Source organism: Terrapene carolina, unplaced genomic scaffold (assembly GCF_002925995.2).
Source record: "Terrapene carolina triunguis isolate 2854851 unplaced genomic scaffold, T_m_triunguis-2.0 Scaffold69, whole genome shotgun sequence".
Taxonomy (NCBI): Eukaryota; Metazoa; Chordata; order Testudines; family Emydidae; genus Terrapene; species Terrapene triunguis.
Genome location: NW_020664420.1, coordinates 42,809,622 through 42,830,543, shown reverse-complemented (window position 1 = coordinate 42,830,543; position 20,922 = coordinate 42,809,622). Strand labels below are relative to the sequence as shown.

General features: G+C 44.8%; 2 protein-coding genes across 5 annotated transcripts in view; one reads left to right on the top strand and one right to left on the bottom strand.

Moving 5' to 3' along the window:
• The window catches only part of MSH3 (mutS homolog 3), a 197,753-nt gene extending 185,750 nt beyond the window's left edge, over positions 1-12,003 (bottom strand). For both annotated transcript variants that reach the window (XM_026649155.1, XM_026649156.1), the window contains exons 1-3: positions 11,814-12,003; positions 4,644-4,767; positions 528-751 (exon numbers count right to left, since the gene is read on the bottom strand). In XM_026649155.1, coding sequence (XP_026504940.1) covers positions 528-751; positions 4,644-4,767; positions 11,814-11,960 — 495 coding nt within the window. In that variant the 5' untranslated portion in view covers positions 11,961-12,003. The remainder of the gene's footprint in view (positions 1-527; positions 752-4,643; positions 4,768-11,813) is intronic.
• Positions 12,004-12,215: 212 nt separating this feature from the next.
• The window catches only part of DHFR (dihydrofolate reductase), a 33,510-nt gene continuing 24,803 nt past the window's right edge, over positions 12,216-20,922 (top strand). The window contains exons 1-3 of one of the 3 annotated variants that reach the window (XM_024217767.3): positions 12,216-12,412; positions 13,002-13,051; positions 17,865-17,970. In XM_024217767.3, coding sequence (XP_024073535.1) covers positions 12,327-12,412; positions 13,002-13,051; positions 17,865-17,970 — 242 coding nt within the window. In that variant the 5' untranslated portion in view covers positions 12,216-12,326. Of the gene's footprint in view, positions 12,413-13,001; positions 13,052-13,722; positions 13,753-17,864; positions 17,971-20,922 lie in introns of those variants that run through there. The other 2 variants (XM_024217692.2, XM_029910937.1) reach the window with 2 other exon arrangements.

Below are 20,922 nucleotides of genomic sequence, written 5' to 3'. Positions count from 1 at the left end.
GCTTGTGGTCCACTATAACCCCTAGATCCCTTTCTGCCATACTCCTTTCTAGACAGTCTCTTCCCATTCTGTATGTAAATGCGAATAATCTCACCAACATCCAAAGTACAGGCTGTTACCACCATTTTCTATATTCTAATCTTTAAACATTTCTTATTTAAAACAAATTTCATTAAAACTTCAGAGTGGTAACCGTGTTAGCCTGTATCAGCAAAAAGAACTAAATTTGAAAGTCTCTAAGGTGCCACAAGTACTCCTCGTTCTTTTTATTAAAACTTCAGTTGCACTGTTTAAGAATGTCACTGAAGACTATCAAGCGCTGTTTTGCTTACTGTGTTAAGAGTTCAGTAAAATGTTAGAATATGAATGTCAGATTCTATCATTGGTACAGTACTGCATAATTTCATGTTGCATTCTGTCACACTGAACTTAAGAAAAACCCAATAACAAAGCCTGTATTTTAAACATAAAAAGCACTCCAAACTGCACTGTAATTCAATGATTCCTGGAACAGAAGCACTGCATACCTTCTCACTGATCTGAGAACCTGTGTCCTGAGAATGAAGAGCACTATTTATTTCCAGGGTTCTTTCCACAAAAGTCGGACATTTTTCCAAGTGCACAGATTGACTCCCTCGTAAAGTATCCACCTGGACTCTGTTACATGGGTGCTTTGAATCACTGCAGAATTCTCTCAGTTTGTTTAATGTTTTCACACATATGCAGGGCCTGGTACATTTCTTAGGCTCTTCTTCATTAGTAAAAATACACAAGGAAAATGTATTAGCAAATTACCTTGCAATTAAGATTTCAATGAGATTGACATCAAAGATGAGAAAGACAAGATAGATAATATCTTTTATGGGACCAACTTCTGTTAGTGGAAGATAAAAGCTTTTGAGCTACACAGAGCTCTTCTTCAGGTCTGGGGAAGGATGGATAGTGTCTGTGCTAAATATAAATTGGGACAGGTGGTTAAGCAAAAGGAGTAATGCATGTTGCAGGCAGTCACTTGAAATGAAGTGGACACCTGGGAGTAGATTGTTCTGTGTAAAGGGTCTGGAGTAGATTGTTCTGCGCAAAGGGTCTGGAGTGGGCAATTAAAGGGTACCAGGCAGTGTGCTGCATTACAAAAGAAGGCGGCACTCAGTATCTTACCCAACCTCATTAATCTAGCATAAATATTCATCTAAATAACTAGAATAATAAAACAGAGTAACTATTTGTGTAACTGTAGTAAAGATTACATTCACATTAACATTAAACCATAATCAGTCTAAAACAACTAATATTTACATAGCTACATAAAGAAACAGGGTCAACTTAAAAAAATCACACTTCTGACTATTTTTAATCTACTCTTGCTACAATTAACACCTACCTGAGGGCTGGTCTACACTAAAAGCTTACATGGGCATAGCTATGTCTTTCAGGGGTGTAAAAAAATCTATACTTGTGAGAGATGTAGCTATGCCAACCTAACCCCAGTGTGGACAGCTCTAGGTCAATGGAAGAGGTCTTCCATCAACCTAGTTACTTGCCTCTCTGGAAGGTGGATTAACTACAGTGACAGGAGAACCCCTCCTGCAGCTGTAGTGAGTATCTACAATGAAGTGCTACAGCAGCACAGCTGCATTTGTGCCACTATAGCGTTTTAAGTAGCGTTTTAAGTGCAGAAATAGCCTTAGTGCTGCTGTAGCACATCAGCGTAGGTAATCCACCTCCCAGAGAGGCTGTAGCTAGGTCAACAGAAGAATTTTTCCACTGACCTAGCGCTGTCTACAACAGGGATTGGGCTGGCTTAACTACATCACACAGGAATGTGGCTCTTTCACACTCCTGAATGATGTAGCTGGGTCGACTTAACTTTTTAGTGTCAACCAGGCCTTAGATAATGTCTTGGAAGACATTAGAGAGAAAAAAAATTCCAGTTTGCTTATTTTGTGAATGCAACAGAACTTTGTGTATAATCAGCTTCACTATTTCCCCTGTATAATCCGGGAGGTCCAGGTCCACAAAGAGACTAACATTCAGGCATCTAGAAAATCAGTGGAACAACAAAAGGATCACAAAGCCTGAGCTAGGTGCCTAGCCTCCTTATACAATGAATGGGGAGAGACAGGCACCTAAGAAAGAGATCCACAAAAGCCAACATACTAGGTGGGGAGCCACCTAAGGGAGATGCCAAAGAAAGGGGGGCATCCAGGCTGCCAGGAGACAATAGTCTTTGGAGCCGAGGGACTGGATCTCCCACCTCCCACATGAATGCCCTAACCACAAGGCTACAGAACCATTCTCAGTCACACACTTATCGAAAGAGGAACAGCTGCAACAGGAGAGACTGAAGAATACTCTGACGGGAGTCTCCTATAGCACAGCCGTTAGGGAATCCTCCTGAGAGGTGGGAAATGCCTGTTCAAATCCTCTCTCCCCATCAGACAGAGAAAGGAATTGTATCCGAGTGCTCTAACCAGTGGGGTAAGTTATATGCAGAGGTGAAAGTAAGCCAGTACGGTGTACCGGTAAGAGCCAGTATGCCGTGCTGGACCACGGCTTCCCCAGGCTGGCAGTTTAAAGGGCCAGGGGCTCCGGCCGCTACAGGGAGCCCCGGGCCCTTTAAAGCGCTGCCCGAGACCCACTGCCGGAGCCCCAGGGTAGTGGCGGCAGGGCTCTGTTGGCGATTTAAAGGGCCCGGAGCTCCGCTGCAGTAGCAGTAGCCGGAGCCCCTGGGCCTTTAAATCTTGAATTAAAGGCCCTGCCTCTTCCGGTTGAGGCCACACCCCCTGCTCAGGACTCTGGCGTACTGATAAGTCCTTTAAGTTACTTTCACCCCTGGTTATCTGGGATGCTCCTCCTCCATCTGGATTTTTGAATGGGGCCCAGTCAAGTACACATACTCAGAGCACACCTACTGGACCATGCTCTGCAGGAATATCTATCCTCCCCTGGTATGAGAATCACATTGCCTAGAGTGGGCGGCAGTGCACAAGCCCACAAGCAGAAACGTAGGCATCTAGGGAACTTTTACAGCAAAAATGTAGGCGCCGACTGAGTTTAGGCAGCTATAGGATTAGGTGGCAGCTGAGTGGGGGTTTTGTGAATTGTAAAAGTGCCTAAATCTAGGGTTTGGGTGCCTAAATACCTTTTTGGATCTGGGCCTTAGCTTCCCCTGTTTGTGTGTATCTCACACCGAAGGCAAAAAAATGCTTTTATTTTATTTTTAAATAGAGCAAAGTAACTGCAAAGCTACAAAATCAGTAGGGGATCTGAGGCCAGTGTACCATGTGAAACTACTTTAGCTACTTATTTTTTAAACACACTATATTTCAAGTTGATAGTACGTCTCGACATTTTTTCACTCTTATTTCTGATGTACTTTCAAGCTCTATAAAAGTGCTGTTCCACATCAATACAATCCCTTTCTATTTTGAAAAGGATTCTTTCCTCAAAATCTTTAATGGCGTTAATGAAACTGCCTTGTTTTTCTACCAACATTAATTTGTTAGTTAAATGCTTGGTGCAGAAAGAGAACACAACCTTTTTCTTAAATTAGTTTCAACATAATTAGCAGCTATGATTTCTCAACAACTAACGGCACTTTAAAATATATACATTGAATTTAAATGCCAGTTCCTAAACCAGGGGTCTCAAACTCACATGACCATGAGGGCCACATGAGGACTAGTACATTGGCCCGAGGGCCGCATTACTGACACCTCCCTCCCCTGCCGCCCTCGGCCCCGCCCCCGCTCCACCCATTCCATGAGGCCCCACCCCTGCCCCGCCTCTTCCTACCCGTTCCCTGCCCCCATTCCAACCCCTTCCCCGAAATCCCCACCCCAACTCTGCGCCCTCCCTGCCCCCAGGGGGTGCAGGAGGGGTGTGGTGGGGGCTCAGGGCAGGGAGTTGGGATGTGGGGTGCAGGAGGGGTGAGGGGTACAGCAAGGGGTCAGGGTGCGGCAGGGGGCTCAGAGCAGGGGGTTGGGGTGCAAGAGGATGCAGGAGGGGTGTGGGTGAGGCAGGGGGTCAGGGTGCAGGAGGGATGCAGGGTATGGCAGGGGGTCAGGGTGCAGAGGGCAGCAGGGGGTCGGGGTGCAGGGGGTTCAGCTGCAGGAGGGGCTTGGGGGGCAGGATCTGGCCCGGCACGTACCGGGGGCAGGGCAGGCTCCCTGCCTGCCTGCCCTGCCCCCGCAAGAGGCTGGAACGTGGGGAAGGGGGGGGCGGAGGGGCTGTGTGTTTCTGTTGCTTGAGGCACCGCCGCCAGCAGCTCCCATTGGCCGCGGTTCCCCGTTCCCGGCCAATGGGAGCTGCTGGGAGCGCTGCCCGAAGCAACAGCCACACACAGCCCCTCCGCCCCCCCTTCCCCACGTTCCAGCCTCTTCACGGAGCTGCGCAGGGCAGGGCAGGCAGGCAGGGAGCATGCCCTGCTCCCGGTGCATGTCCGGCCGGAGCCGCTCTGGTAAACACTGGGGGAAGGCGGGGGGGGGGCTGCAAGGGGCTCGCGGACCGCAGAAAATCACCCCGCGGGCCGCGTGTTTGAGACCCCTGTCCTAAACTATATGACAATGTAATTTTAACTTTTGACAATTAATAACTTTTACTCAGTTTCAGTGCCTGCAAGTTTTTATTTACAATGAACTCACCAACGTCAAGAATCTTCACTGCATCATGGCCTTCTTTTCTATTAGTTTGTACTGGTTTTGTCCTCTTTTTACTAGGTTCATTGTTTTCAACAGCTCTTCTCTTATTTCTGCCAGACTTAGAAGTCTAAAACATTAATTTTTTAAAAGTTAGTTTATTTTCTTCCCTTGTCATATGCTGGAAGAATGAAAAATAGACACCCAAAGAACAAACTTTATCTCTGCACAATAAAGTAAAAACACCAATTTAATTTTCTATATAACACTTAGAATTCTTTGCTATTTTACTATTAACATTTACATACATAACAATTTACATATTAACTAACTGTATATGTATGTATACAATGGTTTTTATAATTGGTTAGATTTCTTCAAAACAGATAAAAAAATTAGTTAATCTTGGGGGAATTCTGTGCCACTGCATGTGCACATAATGAATGAGCCGCACATAATTTTAATTTTTTGCGCAGAAAAAAACTGGTCAGAAAGTTGCTGCAGTTCTGCCTTTTGCCCACCAGAGGGTGCTGTGGTGCTAGAACAGAGCAGTAGCTCCTGGCCAGCTATGGAAGAGAAAAAAACTGCCTTCTTCACAGTGCCTGTCGGGCCAGATCAGGAGACAGGGGCTAGGGGGTCACAGATGGGTTCATACGGGCTTGTGGGGGAAGACAGATTGGGGCAGAGGCTGAATGGGAGTGGAGGTGCAGAGCCACAAGGGGAAGGGAGGTGCAGGGCCACATGGGAGAAGGGGGATGGCTGAGTGAGATCACAGAGACACATAGAAACAGGAGAGGGAGTGCAGACCCACATGGGGATGGGGGAGTGGGTGTCTGAGTGGGACACATGTGGACAGGGGGTACAAGGACACCTGGGGATGGGGGGGCAGGGGTGTCTGAGTGGGGGTGGAGGAGCACATGAGGACAGGAGCAGATGTACCTGACTGAATGGGAGAGGCTAAGGGTCAGCCAGGGTCTGCATGGGGGAAGCTCCCTAACTATCCCTCCCTGCCCTCTCTCCCCAAAAAAAACTGTTCCATAGTTTTCCTACCCATTCCCAACAACCCTCCAAGTTCATTCCCAGGCTCCTTCCCAGCAATTACTTCCATCTCCCTCAGCTCCTCCATTACCCCTGACTCCCCCAAGCTTTTGCACTGCTTCTGCAGGGTGCAGGAAATACGGTTCTGTATTGTAGTTTAAATGAATTATTACTCAGAGTTCTGTATTAATATGACTAGTAAGGAATCTATTTGTCAAAAAACATTTCCTGAATCTTTTTTTGTTGTCTTTATTGTTACAGACATACTTGCTGACAGGTATTATGAAATAATGACCAAAAATAATTGAAACTGGTGTGATTACATTGTGTTATTTCAACAACAAAAAATATGCAGAATTTGAAAGTATTGGGCACAGAATTTTTAAATTTTGTTGCAGAAATTTTAATTTTTTGGCACAGAATTCCTCAAGGAGTAACTAGTGTATTCTACAGACAGTAGACAGAACAAGGTATTATTGCAACATAGCTCCAGTCTCCAGGTCACTGGCTCGACTATGTCTACATGTTAGACAAAATCCTTATCCCAATAGAATAACTGGTGCAACATCCTTTGACTTTAATGGGACTAGGTTCTGACCCTTTGTGACCAACATTACCATTAGAAAACTTTTCACTGCCCTACTTGAAATGACTTGGGCCTTCACCCTGCAATGAGCTCTGCACAGACACCCTCAGGCTTACAGGGAGCTCATTGGTGACTAATTTAGGCCACTGAGGCCTCACAGTGCCATAGGTGATCTTAACACTTTACAAGCAGATAAAAAGGTAAAGTCCTTGATCCCCTCAAAGCTCACAGTGAATAGACATCCACATTATGAACCTCCGCACAAGTGGTATGTTTATTTGCTCTTTGGCAGAGAGGACAAGAATTAATAGTGCATGTAAACTGAACAGGATTGAGGGATATTGGTTTGGGTAATGTTGCATCTGCCGGGAGGAGAGAGAAGATTTTAGTTACCAGGACTATCCATCCAGCATCTTCCATCCATAACTAATCCACTTACAAAATTATCTTTTCTGTATCCATAGCACTTTGTACATAGAAAGTGTGATGAATACAAAATATTTCAATGTTAATTTATCAAAAAGGATTTTAACTATTTGTTGCTACTCATACCAATGAGATTTTTCCTATGTACTCATATTAATATATGTTTCAAATATGAGTAACATTTTTTTTTGTTGGTGGAGACTTGACTTTGAGAACTTGCCTAATATATGAAGACAGATCTGAAACTTTTAAAAGTCTTACTACCATGGTCTATTTTAGTTTGATTTCTGGGTTTTTTTCCTTTAAAAAGTATTTTTGACTGCTGATTCTTAAACGATGTAATCAGATAAAACGATTAGCTTTAACTTTCTATGGTCAGTAAATTGATCAGAATATTATAACATCTTCATCCATAAAATATTCTGACTGATAAAGACTGTATGTGTATACCGGTTTCCGTTATTTCTTTATATTTGACTATTTCTTGTAATATACAACACATGTGCATACTTCATTCTACAGTTCCAGATATGTATAAAAGCATGTATGAAGGTCTCTTTTGGCACTTCCAAGAGTAGTAACATTTTACACGACAGTGTAAAACAGATGGTATGTCACTGAGGAAGTCAAAACTTAATCTAATCCTGCACCCAATTCAAAGTCTGCTATAAAAAAAGTCACTTGCCATGATATCTATGACTCTCTGAAAGCATTGTCTGTATGGGATGTGCCCCTTACCTCCCTACAGAGCTGAGCTTCTAGAATTTTCTAAAAAGTATTGCCCAGTGAGGCTGCATGAGCACCATCTTCTGAATTGTTCTAGGCAAAGGTTATATCATGGCCATGTGGCCTCAGTTACCTTACTTCTACTTGCTAAATTTCAGTCCTACAAGCAAGGAACTCCAAGGAAAGGGGACAGCAGGCTGATAGCAGAAGCAACACTTTCAAAATACTGTAACACTGTTTCTTCATTGAGCAGAACTCTGTGGGAATCTAGCAAACAACACAGCGCTAAAATGGGTTATGGGGATCTAATTAAAAAGATTGTAAAACTGCCTTCCCAAAGTAAACATCAGTTCTAGATGTCATGTAAAGAGAGTATAGTCATGTCAATGTGTACACAACACAAGATAGCAGCCCTGCACATTTTTTATGGTGGAAACATTATGGAGGCATAAATGTTGTCCTGACAGTCCCTGAGGCTCTCTGAACTCACTCGGACACCTTAGCTAATGCATAACATGTCTAAATAGGACAGCCTAATCCACTTAAACAGAAGTAGAAATAGCATTCCCTTTACACAGCCTTCTAAATCTCTTAGAATTATCTAAATAAAAAGCCCTCTTTAGATTAGATTCCCCAAGGAGGAATTAACCATAAGGTTAGTGGTCTGAACTTGGATATTATTTTTTATTTAAATTTGGGATGAGAACACAAGACAATTTTGTCTCTTCAAAACAAAGTTAAAGAAGGACCACCTATTAAAACCTGCAACTCACTCACTCTTCTCACAGATGTAACTCTGATTTAAAAAAAAATCCTATCTTTAGTGACAAAAAGGCTCAAAAGGTGAGTATATCTTCATGGCAGCAGCAGATTGATGTTCATCGTAGAACAAGATGTCTGATTGCTAGAAAGCTGATAGTCACACCTTTCAAGAATCTTTTGAGGGTGAGGAGACTAAAAAGAGTAGAAAAGCTGACTGGCAGATATGTTGAGATAACATTGAAAACACTCTGACAGATAAGGAAGCTCAAAGATTAAAAAACAATGAAGACTCTAAAATACATTATATGGGCATGGAACACCAACTGCCCACAAAGAAAACTTTTTCCCCTGATGAGTAGTATAAATGTTTTTCTAGACTGCAGCAGAAATCTCCTAGACATCTATAGAGTATGCCACATCATACTCCATGCTGCAAGGTAAAGTGATTCTAGATTAGAAAACAAGACTTGAGAGAGAAGGTCTGATGATATTGGAAGAAATGAAGGCTCCTGAGAGAGAGAGACAGAGATATATCTGCATACAAATAAGTCAGACCCATGCTTTATTCCTGAGGGAATTCTGCACCACTGTGCACATGCAGAATTCATGACTCCCGCAGATTGTTTTTTTCTCTGCAGAAGATATATTCTGCTGAAGAAGTGCTGCAGTTACGCCTTTTACCCACCAGGGGCTGCTGTTGCACCAGAACAGAGGGCAGCCATAGCAGTCAGTAGCCAATAGGGAGGAGGAGGGTGCTGTGAGGAATGCAACATGTTAGGAGGCACGGGGGAGAAGGGGACAGAGCGGGGCACATGGGGCTGCTGGGGAATCAGACTGGGGTTCAGAAGGGCTAGTGGGAGGGACAGACTGGGGCAGGGGTACAAGGACACATGGGGATGGGGGAGCAGGGGGGGCTGAGTGTCTGTACTGTAGTTTAAATAAATTATTACTCAAAGTAATAATAATGCATCTGACGAAGCGGGTAGTCACCCACGAAAGCTTATGCTCCAATACGTCTGTTAGTCTATAAGGTGCCACAGGACTCTTTGTTACTTTTTACAGATCCAGACTAACACGGCTACGCCTCCGATACTCAAAGTAATGTATTAATATGCCTAGTAAGGAATCTATTTGTCAGAAAACATTTTCTGAATCTTCTTTTGTTGTTTGTATTGTTACAGACATTCCTGTGGACAGGTATTTTGAAATAAATGAGCAAAACAATTGAAACTGCCATGATTCTATTGTGTTATTTTGAAAAATAAAATATGCAGAATTTTGCAATATTATGTGCAGAATTTTTAGGCTCAGAAGTCTCCCAAGAGTAATGCTTGAGCAACATCAATTTACACTAACTTTCTTTCCAACAATGATAAAGGGCCTGCTCTGGTGGTTTCTTAAAATCCTAAACCTCCCTCGCTATTAGTAAAGTTCCAGAACCACAAGTCTCAATTGTCATTGCCAGTAAGCCACTGACCCCACTCTATCTGGCACTGAGTTGGGTGTCAGGGTCATTCCTGATTTGCCTTCAAGCTGAAAGCAGCCTGCTCTGTCCCTTCACAGGAATAGACAGCTCTTCAGATGTTATTTCCAGCTACTGAGTTTGAAAGGTCTCCTCATTAAGGAAGGCACTGAATCAGTGCTGTTTGTTGATGCAAGTTTACAATACAAAGGTCCTCCAAAATGAGCAGCAAACAGAGGAATGGGAAGGGAAAAACAATAATTCCTGCCTCCAAATACATGGAAGGGCAAAATGCTCATCACTTAAATCTGCCTTTCTTACCTGTGTCTTTAGAGGTCTGATCAACAATGACCAGAAATGTTCCAGGACAGTGGGTCAAGAATAGAAACATAGTTGTGCAGTTGAGCAAACTACTTAACACTTACTATCTATAATACAGTTAATAACATTTGGGAATTTTTTTTTTTAAAAGACTCTAAAATCACTCCAGACACAAATGTCCTTATATGCTCACCTGACTCTGGAAAGGGAAAAAAAATTAGGCACTTGGGGTCACACAGTTCTTTTATAAACTCAGCTGCTGCAAAGATAGTACTTGTGTGGGCCCAAAAAAGCATTGCTTTCCAAAAAGTTTCCAAAGCTTAGAGGAACTGGAGTAGGGGGGTGCAACTCACGGAGTGGGAATATGCAGTAACCACTTCAAAGAATCTTGATTTTTACATAGGACAACTCTCAGAAAATAAACTTAAAGCAACCTTATCAAATCCTGAACACCCACTAAATCAGGGCAAATATTTTTTCTTAATTGATTTTTTAAATTATCATTAATCACCATGATACAGAACTTGGTAAAAAAGATATTGTGCCTAGGCTGAGAGATTTGCATAATTTGGAAAAGTTGATTTTAAATTTAGTTCCTTTCAGCTTTCAGCTTTATAAAAACTAAATATAAGCAAACAAATGACATGGGTTTCCTAGAAGCTTGAGTTCATCTTACACTTGGGTTATGTGTGTCTGCAATATCTCAGCGCACAAGCAAATGGAAATAAATGTAGACTTTCTGCTTAACTGCATTTCCTGGCTATTTTGAGTTCTCTCTCTCAAACCTTACATTATCTAGATTTGAATTAGGGAGAAGAGAGTGAGATGTTACTACTCTCTCTACCCTAATCATATACACAGAAGGAACAAAGTTTCGCCTGCTTTGCGCTTACCAAGTAAATATTGTATGTGATGAGTTCACAATGAAGTTTAATTCAGGCTATGTCTACATTACAAATTACTTCAGTATAACTTATGTCGCTCATCGTTATGAATAATCCACCCCCCTGAGCAACATAAATTATACTGACCTAAACACCAGTATAGACAGTGCTTGTCCACAGGAGAGCTTCTGCCACCGACATAGCTACCACCTCTCACAGAAACAGGAGTTATTAAGCTGACAGGCGAGCACTCACCCATCAACTAAGGGCTTACTTTGGTGTGGAAAAGCCACCCCCCTGAGCAACGTAACTTACACTGGCCTAGTCATCATTGTGGACAGTGCTATGTTGGCGGGAGAAGCTCTCCCACTGACATACCAACTGCCACTCAAGGAAGTGGAGTAATTATACCAACAGGAGAGCTCTCTCCTATCAGCATAGAGCACCTGCGCTAGCTGCACTGCTACATCAGTACAGCTGTACAATTCTAATTTCTAGTGTAGATCCGACGAAGTGGGCATTCACCCACGAAAGCTTATGTTCCAATACATCTGTTAGTCTTAAAGGTGCCACAGGACCCTCTGTTGCTTAGTGTAGATTAGTCCTTAAGAGTGTCGTCATCAGAAGCATTACAGTGTAGACAAGACGCAAAACACCACAACCGGGGACTCTTCAGCCACACAGCTCTGGTAGTGGTGTTGCTGGCGGGAGGGATGAGGGAGCTAGCCCAGCATTATAACACCAATTACCCAGGCACCACAGCACTTAAGTGGAGGTGGCATGAGGGGCTCCGAGGCCCCGGGAGTAGGTCAGGGCCCGCCGTGGCGCTGGCAGAGGTTTGTTTATTGCAGGGTCACACAGCCCGTTAAAAAAAACCCGCCCCGGGGCTGCTGCCCCACACCCGCCCAGCCCAGCGGTCCCTCTCCCTACACCCGTCACGCCGGCTGCCACTGCGCCCCATCCACGCGCACCGTGTGCGGAGCCGCAGCCTGGAGCCCCTCGCCGCCGCTCGCCTCGGAGCCGGCTGAGGACCCGGCTACGCGCGGGGACCCCACCGGCCGGAAGAATTTACTCAGCACCGACTGTCCGGAGACGCGGGGCTCTCGCCCGCGCGGCATGGTTGGGAACGCAGGAACCAGCAGCCCAAACCCCGCAACTCCCTGCGCGCGCCGCCGAACATAACAGTGACGCAATCACGGCACCACGTGCAGGTTGGAAAGGGGCGGAGTTAGAAGGCAAAGAGGTTGAACTGTTGCCGGGGTGGGGCTCTGGAGAGAGAGGTGATTGGTGATGTCCGGTCACGTGACGCTTTGCAGTGAGCGGCATGCTGTCCCTCCCCCTCCCCCCCAAAAGGCAAGCACGGCAGGCCTGTGTCGCTCTGCGCATGGTCAGCGCTCCGAGGCTGGGCGGTGGCGCGCTAAGGCCCAAGTCTGCCCGAAGCGGGAGGCTGAACAGACGGGAGGTGACAGCAGAAAGGAAGCGCCATGGTCCGCCCCTTAAACTTCATAGCCGCCGTGGGCCAGAACATGGGCATCGGGAAGAACGGAGACCTCCCTTGGCCCCCACTCAGGTAGCGCGACCCGGGCGAGGGCTGCGCAAACGGACTGCAGACCTGGCACGCGGTGCTGGCCGTGCCCATGGGCCGGGTGCCTCTACAGGGAGCGTGGCGTGCGGGATGTGCGGTCTGCGGGGAGGGGGCTGTCGGCGCCGCGAGGCAGGACAGAGGCGGCTCGGCGGGACTGCGTGGGGCCTTTCGCCCATGGGTGTCTGAAACCAGACGGGTTAGTAGCAGCGGAACAGGGGCCATCTGCTGGGCTGCGGCGTCTCCTCCAGGAAACGAGCGTGATGGGTCTCAGGCTCGTTCCTAACAGGGCGCGGGTTCGAGGCGCGGGGCTCGATTACTCACTGCCCCGGGACTTGGGTCGCAAAGGTCAGGTTTCAGGCATGGCTGTACGCAGCCTTGCACTGTTGCTTTCTATGCATCTGGCATAATGCATCCTAGATGAATCGAGGACTTCAGCATGGCACCTCGGGCAATAAACTTGCTTACATATATTTAAAATTCACTTAAATTCTATTTTTATTATCAACAAAATAAATCCAACACATTTTTCTGAGTAAACCTACATTGTGATTTTTTTTTTTTGTTCTATTGATAGGAATGAGTTTAAGTATTTTCAGAGAATGACCACAACAACCACTGTAGAAGGTAATGTTTGTGTTTTCACTTTTTATGCTTCGACTTATTAAAATTAGTTTCTGTGATGTCACTAAATTGAAAAGATTAGTAACTTTCCTGTCTATATTGCCTTTATTATTTTAGTATAAGTTAATACATGTATCTTTTCATATTACTGTTATATAGCTATTTACACTGATCATGTCTACTCTGTGTCTTGCATTGAACCAAGTATACTTAACAAATAAGTATGCCTGTCTACTTAGTGCACATGCTGTATTGAGATAAATTTTCATAATGGGTTTTTTTGAGAATGTAATTTAACTGGCAGAGTGAAATTCTAATAATTTGCAAATTACAAAGCATAATTAAGCTATAGAAATAGGTAGTTTTTCATCTTGCTTTTACCTACCTGTTAATAGAAGTAGAAATGGAACTATTTAGTTTATTGCAGACTGTAACACTTTATATTCTGAAAAAGTTTGCTTTATTTTCTCTAAATTAAAACGGTGGACCGTTGCTTTTGGGCTTGGGAAACTAGCACTGAGTGGTGGGATTGCATCATTATGCAGGTCTGGCATGACAAGCAGTGGCTGCAGAACTTTGGGATGCAGAAAGCCACCTTCCAGGAACTGTGTGCGGCGCAAGGACACCAAAATGAGAGCCGCCCTCTTGGTGGAGAAGTTCGTGGCGATCGCTGTGTGGAAGTTGGCAACTCCAGACTGCTATTGGTCGGTCGCGAATCAGTTTGGAGTTGGAAAGTTGACCATTGGGGCTGCGTTAACGCAAGTGTGCAGAGCTATTGATGGCATCCTGCTACGAAGGACTGTGGCTCTTGGCAATGTGCATGAAATAGTGAATGGCTTTGCGGCCGTGGGATTCCCTAATTGTGGAGGGGAGATAGATGACACACCTATTCCAATGGACAGGCAGGGATGGTGTCCCTAGCCTCTGTTTGCCAGAAACTGGGAATGAGCGACAGGGAATGGGTCGCTTGATGATTACCTGTTCTGTTCATTCCCTCTGGGGCACCTGGCATTGGCCACTGTTGACAGACAAGATACTGGGCTAGATGGACTTTTGGTCTGACCCAGTATGGCTGTTCTTTTGTTAAAACTTTAAACTGAATGTTTAAAAATATTCTATATAATATTGGGCTGAATATCAAAACTGCATAATTAAATTATGGCACAGATTTTTTTTTTTTTTTTATAAGTGACTTTTTTAGGGTTTAATTTTAAAAAAGAGTTCTACTTGACCCCACTACTTTCGTGTGTCATCACATTTAGGAATCTTGGTTCAGATATGACCTTGAATAACCTTGGCTCATCTGGAGTGTGTATGCCAGGACCATATTAAAGATGGCATGTTGTGATTTCTGGAGGGGTTGTGCAAAAATTATATTGCTTTGTGAGCAATGCCAGCTAACTCATTATTAGGAAACTTTCGACCTTCTTAACTGGATAAACCCTAATATTGATATATTAGCATATGTCTTAACATACACTAGACAATTTTATCACAGGTCAGTTGTGTGTTTTTTATATTACCCCATAGGTATTGATTGTGTAGAGTCTGGTTCTAAACTGACAATGCTAGTTATGTACATATATAAATTTCTTAAAAAGTGTGATGAATTACACTTACATGGCTAAGTCTTCAAATGTCTGATTTGTCATTAAACTTTACACAGTAAACCACTTATTGCTTTTAAAGTCCTAACCATCTCATTTTGTTTAGTGGTTTGGATTGTATGAACAATTGAATGAGTTACTTTGTAATTTAAATTATCTAATCCACAGGTCCCCAAACTGTGGAATGCGCCCCATAGGGGGTTGCGGAGGAATGTTCAGGGGGCACAGCAGGGCATGGGCCAGCACCCACTGGGGGAAGGGAGGGAGCGCTACCCAGTCCCAGCCACAGCCCCCTTTCCCCTGTCCACGGCCCCAGCTCCCGAGGGGGAAGAGGGAGCATGACCATGAAAAGTTTGGGGACCACTGATCTAATCCCTTTTTTGAAAAAAGCTCTTATTTCCATAGCTGATTTTCTCTCTGAGAGACTTCCTTACATCCTTGTAATACACTTCCTTTCATAAGGGCTTGTTCACACAGATGCTGTGCATCTGGTAAAGCACTGTATGCAAACTACACCAACAGCGTGCATGTGGAAAGCCTGTTCCATTTTTTCAGTTTGAATTGTGTGTTCATATGGTGATGGCTTTTTGCAAATTGAGGGTGTTGTGCTCTCAGAGGGTATCCCATGGTCTGTTGCTTCATTACAGCATGCATCCTGGGACTGTTTTCACTGAGTCAGAATGGCTGCCACCATGGGGCACCCAGAACAGAAGCTAGCAAGTTAACACAATAATAATTAGTAAACTGTAAAGGACACACCTCTACCTCGATATAACGCTGTCCTCGGGAGCCAAAAAATCTTACCGTGTTATAGGTGAAACCGTGTTATATCAAACTTGCTCTGATCCGCCAGAGTGCGCAGCCCCGCGCCCCCCCCCCCCCCCCGGAGCACTGCTTTACCACATTATATCCGAATTCGTGTTATATCAGGTCGTGTTATATCGGGGTAGAGGTGTAGGTAGTTACACGCTGAAGTTCTCCCCTGGAGTATCTGCCTCTTCAGTCCTGCTTTGGGCTTCTGGCTGGGACTTGGGCTTGGCCAATGCAGGGCAAGAATTGGGTTGGGTTTCAACCTGTTGTGCGTCAGAGTCCTGAGTCCCAGACAGATCCTGACTTTCAGGAGACAACTCCTCTCCTGCTAATCCTCCAGTGATTATTGCCAGTCTTCCTCAAGTGGGGGCAGGGAAGAGACCTGGCAGGAGGATCCACAAACTGTTTGGGGTGGGTGGCTGTATAATTGTGTGAAATCCAGTCCAGTTAGTCATAAAATGGACAGGTCACATGTCCCCTGCCTAATATTTTCCTTGCATCCCTGATTTTAATGTAGACCCTCCTGAACTGCTTGCTCTTTATTCAGCACTGATAGGTGCCCAGCCATGACCCCTCACAGACCTGCTTTGCAATGTCCACAAACAGGCTTTATTACAATAGCTGGACACAAGATCTTCCTGCGCTGATGCTTCTCCCCAGATGGCTGTGAGATCCATGGTCTCAGCACAGCTACAAGCAGCAGCATCTTCTGGTGTTTGTGGAGTAGAGTTGCTGTAGTATCACAAGCATGCTGAAATACTCAAACCCAGGACCAAATGGGCCAAATCTGGCCCCAGGTGTCAGCTTTTAAATGGGGGAGTGGATTTCCCTGGGAACTTGACACCAGAGCAGACGAAGGCATACATGTCAGTAGATAGGTCAGTAATAGTCAACCTCGAAGCAGTGTGGAATAGCCATTGGAGGCATGTAAATAGTGATGTGCAGCTGTTGCCTCCACACAAACAACAGACCAAACTAATTCAATTTGCCGCAAACTTAGTCCACTTTGCAAGAGGATTCCAGAATGCAGTAAGTGCAGAGTGAATGCACTATGATACAGTGACACATGTATGCTAGTGTTTTAGATGCAGATTAACTCGACTTGAACTAGTGCAAAACTTCCATGTAGTCAAGCCCTATTGAACATCCTAATATCTAATGTTAATTGAGAGAGGTTTCCTTGCTGGAAATCTAATTTAAAGATATTGCAACAAATTTTACCTGATGTTTTCATCCTTGTAAATTTGCCCAACTATGATGGAATGTTCTTGAACAGTGTTCCTTTTAAAGTTATAAATGCTTCACCACAAGCCTAAATCTACCCCCTTTCATCTCATAGTGCAATAGTTGCACATCTTGGCATGACATAATTCAGATACATATTGATATGTATCTTTCTATTTTGTTTTCATTGTTGCAAAGAGAAACCTCAAAGTAAAATGCATGGCTTATTAGATTTCAAAATGAAAGTATTAATTGACGGGGGGGGATGCAGACTAGTTCAAGAGTTTCCAAAATAGCATTATCACTTGTAGCTGGGGTCCCAGATCTTACAAAAAGAAAGTTTCCCAACAAGTAGAAGCTTTATCTTTACCAGCATTATTGTGCTTGTGTGTAGCTTCAGTTTACACCTAATTCTATGCATGGCTGTCAGTGCTTTCAAATGTACACTTTAGTTTTACACAGTGCATCATGCAGTGGTGGTGTTCTACTAAGCTAGTACACTAAATGCTGGTGTGAATAATCTAATTTTTGCCACTAACGTTTTAAAATGCTGATGTTAAGTTTGACACAAAGTCCAGCTTTGTAAAACAGTCCCAGTTTGTCTCCTACCTTGCACTAGCTTTCTGGAAATGTTTGCAGTGGCAAAATCGTCTTTCTATAATGTTGTGGGATGTAGATCCTACATTTTTAGGGAAAGAGATATTTGAAATGCTTTTAAGTTTAAATATCACATACTGAACATGTTATAACTTGTTTCTAGTGAAAAGAACCAGGGTTCCAGGAAGTTAGGGCCAAATCAAAGCAGCCACGAAGCTGTCCTCTTTTGGATAGTATAGATACTCTGTTAATCATAAGTCATACAGTTTTATATTTGAAACTTACATTTTTTGTTTGGCTTTTTAAAAGAGTGCATACCAGGGCCTTGATCCTGCAAACACTTATGTATGTATGTTACTTTATTCACATGAGCAATCACAGGATCCGGGCCTAAGTTTGATCTTTTACTTACATTTAGTCTTGCTAATGTTTAAAATTTGCACTTGAACATATTAACTGTTTAAATAGAATTCAAAGGAGATTGGGGGGGATAAATCCACTAGATGTCACTAAACCACCACCTCTGATTCTATACTAAGTTGAAACAGTTTTTAAAAAATGTTTTGTATATTACACAGGTAAACAGAATGTGTTGATAATGGGTAAGAGGACCTGGTTCTCAATTCCTGAGAAGAATCGCCCCTTAAAAGACAGAATTAATATAGTGCTTAGCAGAGAGCTCAAGTAAGTACAAATCCTGATGATCTCATAAGTAAATGATAATCAGGTTAACTTTGATTACTATTTGTGTAGTGTGTTAGTGTTTCATAACTTAACTTTGGAGTAATACAACTATGAAGTGTCTGTCTTAAACTACCTGGAATCATTTGTAAAATAACATTTTGTGGAGGGGGTAGGATAAACAGAACATGCAGCCTGTCTCTTATGTTCCTCATATAAAACAACTTCTGCTAAGTTACCTATCTTGTTGATTTGTATAGAAAATCCTTTTTGTGTTTGCCTGTCTGTCCATCCTAAGATTCTGAGCTTCTTGAGGCAGGGACTACTCCTTCTTGTATGTCTGGAAAGAACTTAGTGTGGGCACTACTTCTTCAATCAGCTTTCTGATACTTGTATTAAGATTAGTTCTTCTTTAAGTAATTGCACATGTCCATTCCACCATAGGTCTTTAGTCTGGCCAGTTTTAAATTTCAGTACTGGAGCTACACTTCCATCTCCGGGGTTTAAATCATGTTGTTCATGTAGCAAATTGATGCCAGTGAGTGACCCACACCCCAGCTGCCTGAAATGCTTGAGGAAATCCCATGTGAGTGACGAGTGTCACATCTGCAAAGGATTTAAGACTAACTCAGAGAAGGACAGAGTGTCTCCATATAGAGTCAGCATTCTGTCTATCCTTAGTGCCGTCCTTTTCAGAGCAGGCATCAGATACGTAAGAGTTTGTTCGAGTGCTCTGCCTGAGTTGTCTGTCATTGGAGCTGAGAAAGAGGCACAAGATTTCTAGGGACTTGGTACCTAACTCAGCAAGATCATCAGTATTGAATCCTCCCTAAAGGCAAGAATTCCTGGAGGGACTCTAAGAGGAGGCACTTCCCGGAATACTCTTAATCTAAGAAGAGGAGGTTGTTAACCTGTGCCAGCTCCATTGAGATGGACTCCTGAAGTATTCACTGTAGCTTCTTCAGGCTATCTTCTGGAAAACCGCAAGCCCAAGAGACTATGCTGGTACAGTTGACACTGGAATGGTACGCAGCTACTAGAGAGCTACTTAACTTCTCAATATTGGTTCCAGCGGGGCAGGAAGGCTTCCAGCTGGTTCTGTTGATTAGGCTTCCAGCCTTCAGGCTTCTGAAGCTTGCAGTGTCCTTGCAATTGACTCTTTCCTTGCCTCATAAAACAGTACTGTCAAGAAGAGGGAAGCCGACTATGATTTCCCTGGTACTACCATCTCCAGAGTCAGGTACGCTCTCTCTCTGGTGACAATGAGTTCTGCTCCCCTGTTATCAAAGGTCTGAGTCTTCATACACCACAGGTTGGGTCTTATGTGTCTCAACCTAGGTACAGTGTGCATTCTCCATCTGAGACTTACGTGCCATGGGTCTTACAGCAGCCACCTGTCAAGGAGCAATGGCCTGGTTAAGAATGGACCCCAGGACCATGTCAGAGGCCTTTCTGGACCCTATGCAGCTTTTTCCCCCAACCTGCCAGGTCATCCCTTCATCCACCTCAGTCTATCTCCTGGGGTGCACGATGAGTGCATCAGCACCAGAAACATCATCTTCCTATAGTTGATACCAGGACTGGTACCGAGCAAGTGGAAGACATTCCAGCAGTTTCTCCAGCACATGGAAATAGAGCAAATGCTGTCTCAGCATCCATCTGCATCCTCTTACTCATGACCAGATGAGGCTGTAGAGGCAATGAGTGACTCTTCCACATCAGAAGATTATAGCCAGGACTTATTTAAAAAAAAATTGGGCACTACTGATCGATGAGGCAATTTTGGAGCCAATCAAGGTATTATAACAGACCCCATCTTCCCTCCCCACTCCGTAGCGAAAAAAAGGCGGAGAGGAGATACTCTGTCCATTCTAAGGGTTTTGAATATCTGTACAGACACACCCCTCCAGGCTCTTTAGTACTTGCCACAGCTAATGCATTGGAGAGGCAAGGACACAAGGCATCAACTCCAAAAGGGAAAGATTCAAAGAGGCTAGATCTTTTTGGTTGAAAACTTTATTTTGCAGCAGATCTGCACGTTTGCATTGCAAATCAACAGGAACGTCTAGGTCAGTATGACTTCACCTTGTGGGATAACATGTTGAAGTCTAAAGACCGGTTACCTGACAACTGCAGACAAGAATTCATTGTGATTATGGACGAGGGCAAACTAGTGGCCAGAACAGCTCTTCAGGCCAGCTTGGCTGCAGCTGACTCTGTGGCTTGAGTCCTGGCATCTGCCCTAACTATGAGAAGGTGTTTGCGGCTGCAGTCTTCTGGTCTCCTGCCAGAAGTTCAGCAGCAGAGGCGCCAGAACGGGGGGGTCCATGGGGCCATGGCCCTCCCACTTTTGAAAGTGGACAGGCCTGGCCCATCCACTTTTCACCACAGGCCTGGCCCCCCGCCCCTCCTCAACCTGCTGAGGCCCCGCCCCCAAGCTCAGCAGGAAGCAGGAGCCTGACCCAGGTAAGAGAGGCCCGGGGGACCCAGGCAGCTGAGGGAGCCGTGGAAACTCCACCTGCCTGGGGTGGGGGCGCCTGAGAGCAGCCCCTGTCCCCGACCCCCACCCAGGGCAGATAGAGGGTCCACGGCTTCCCACAGCTGCCCAGGCAGTTTTTACGATGGCCCAGCTGCGCTTCTCCTGCTCCCAAGGCCCCACCCCAGGCCAGGCCAGGCGGGTCGGGGTAAGAGCCATGCAGGCAGCTGTGGGAAGATGCAGACCCTACATCTGCCTTGGGCAGGGGACATGGGGGGGGGACTGCTCTCAGCCCCCCCCCCCCCCCCCAATCCGCAGGCAGATGGAGGGGCCCAGGCTCCCTGACCCAGCTCTGGCTTGGTCGGAGGGACAGGGCCTCAGGGAAAGAGGAGGAGTAGGGCGTGGGGCCACAGAGGGAGAGAGGCCTCATTTACACACACACACACACACACACACACACACACACACACACACACACA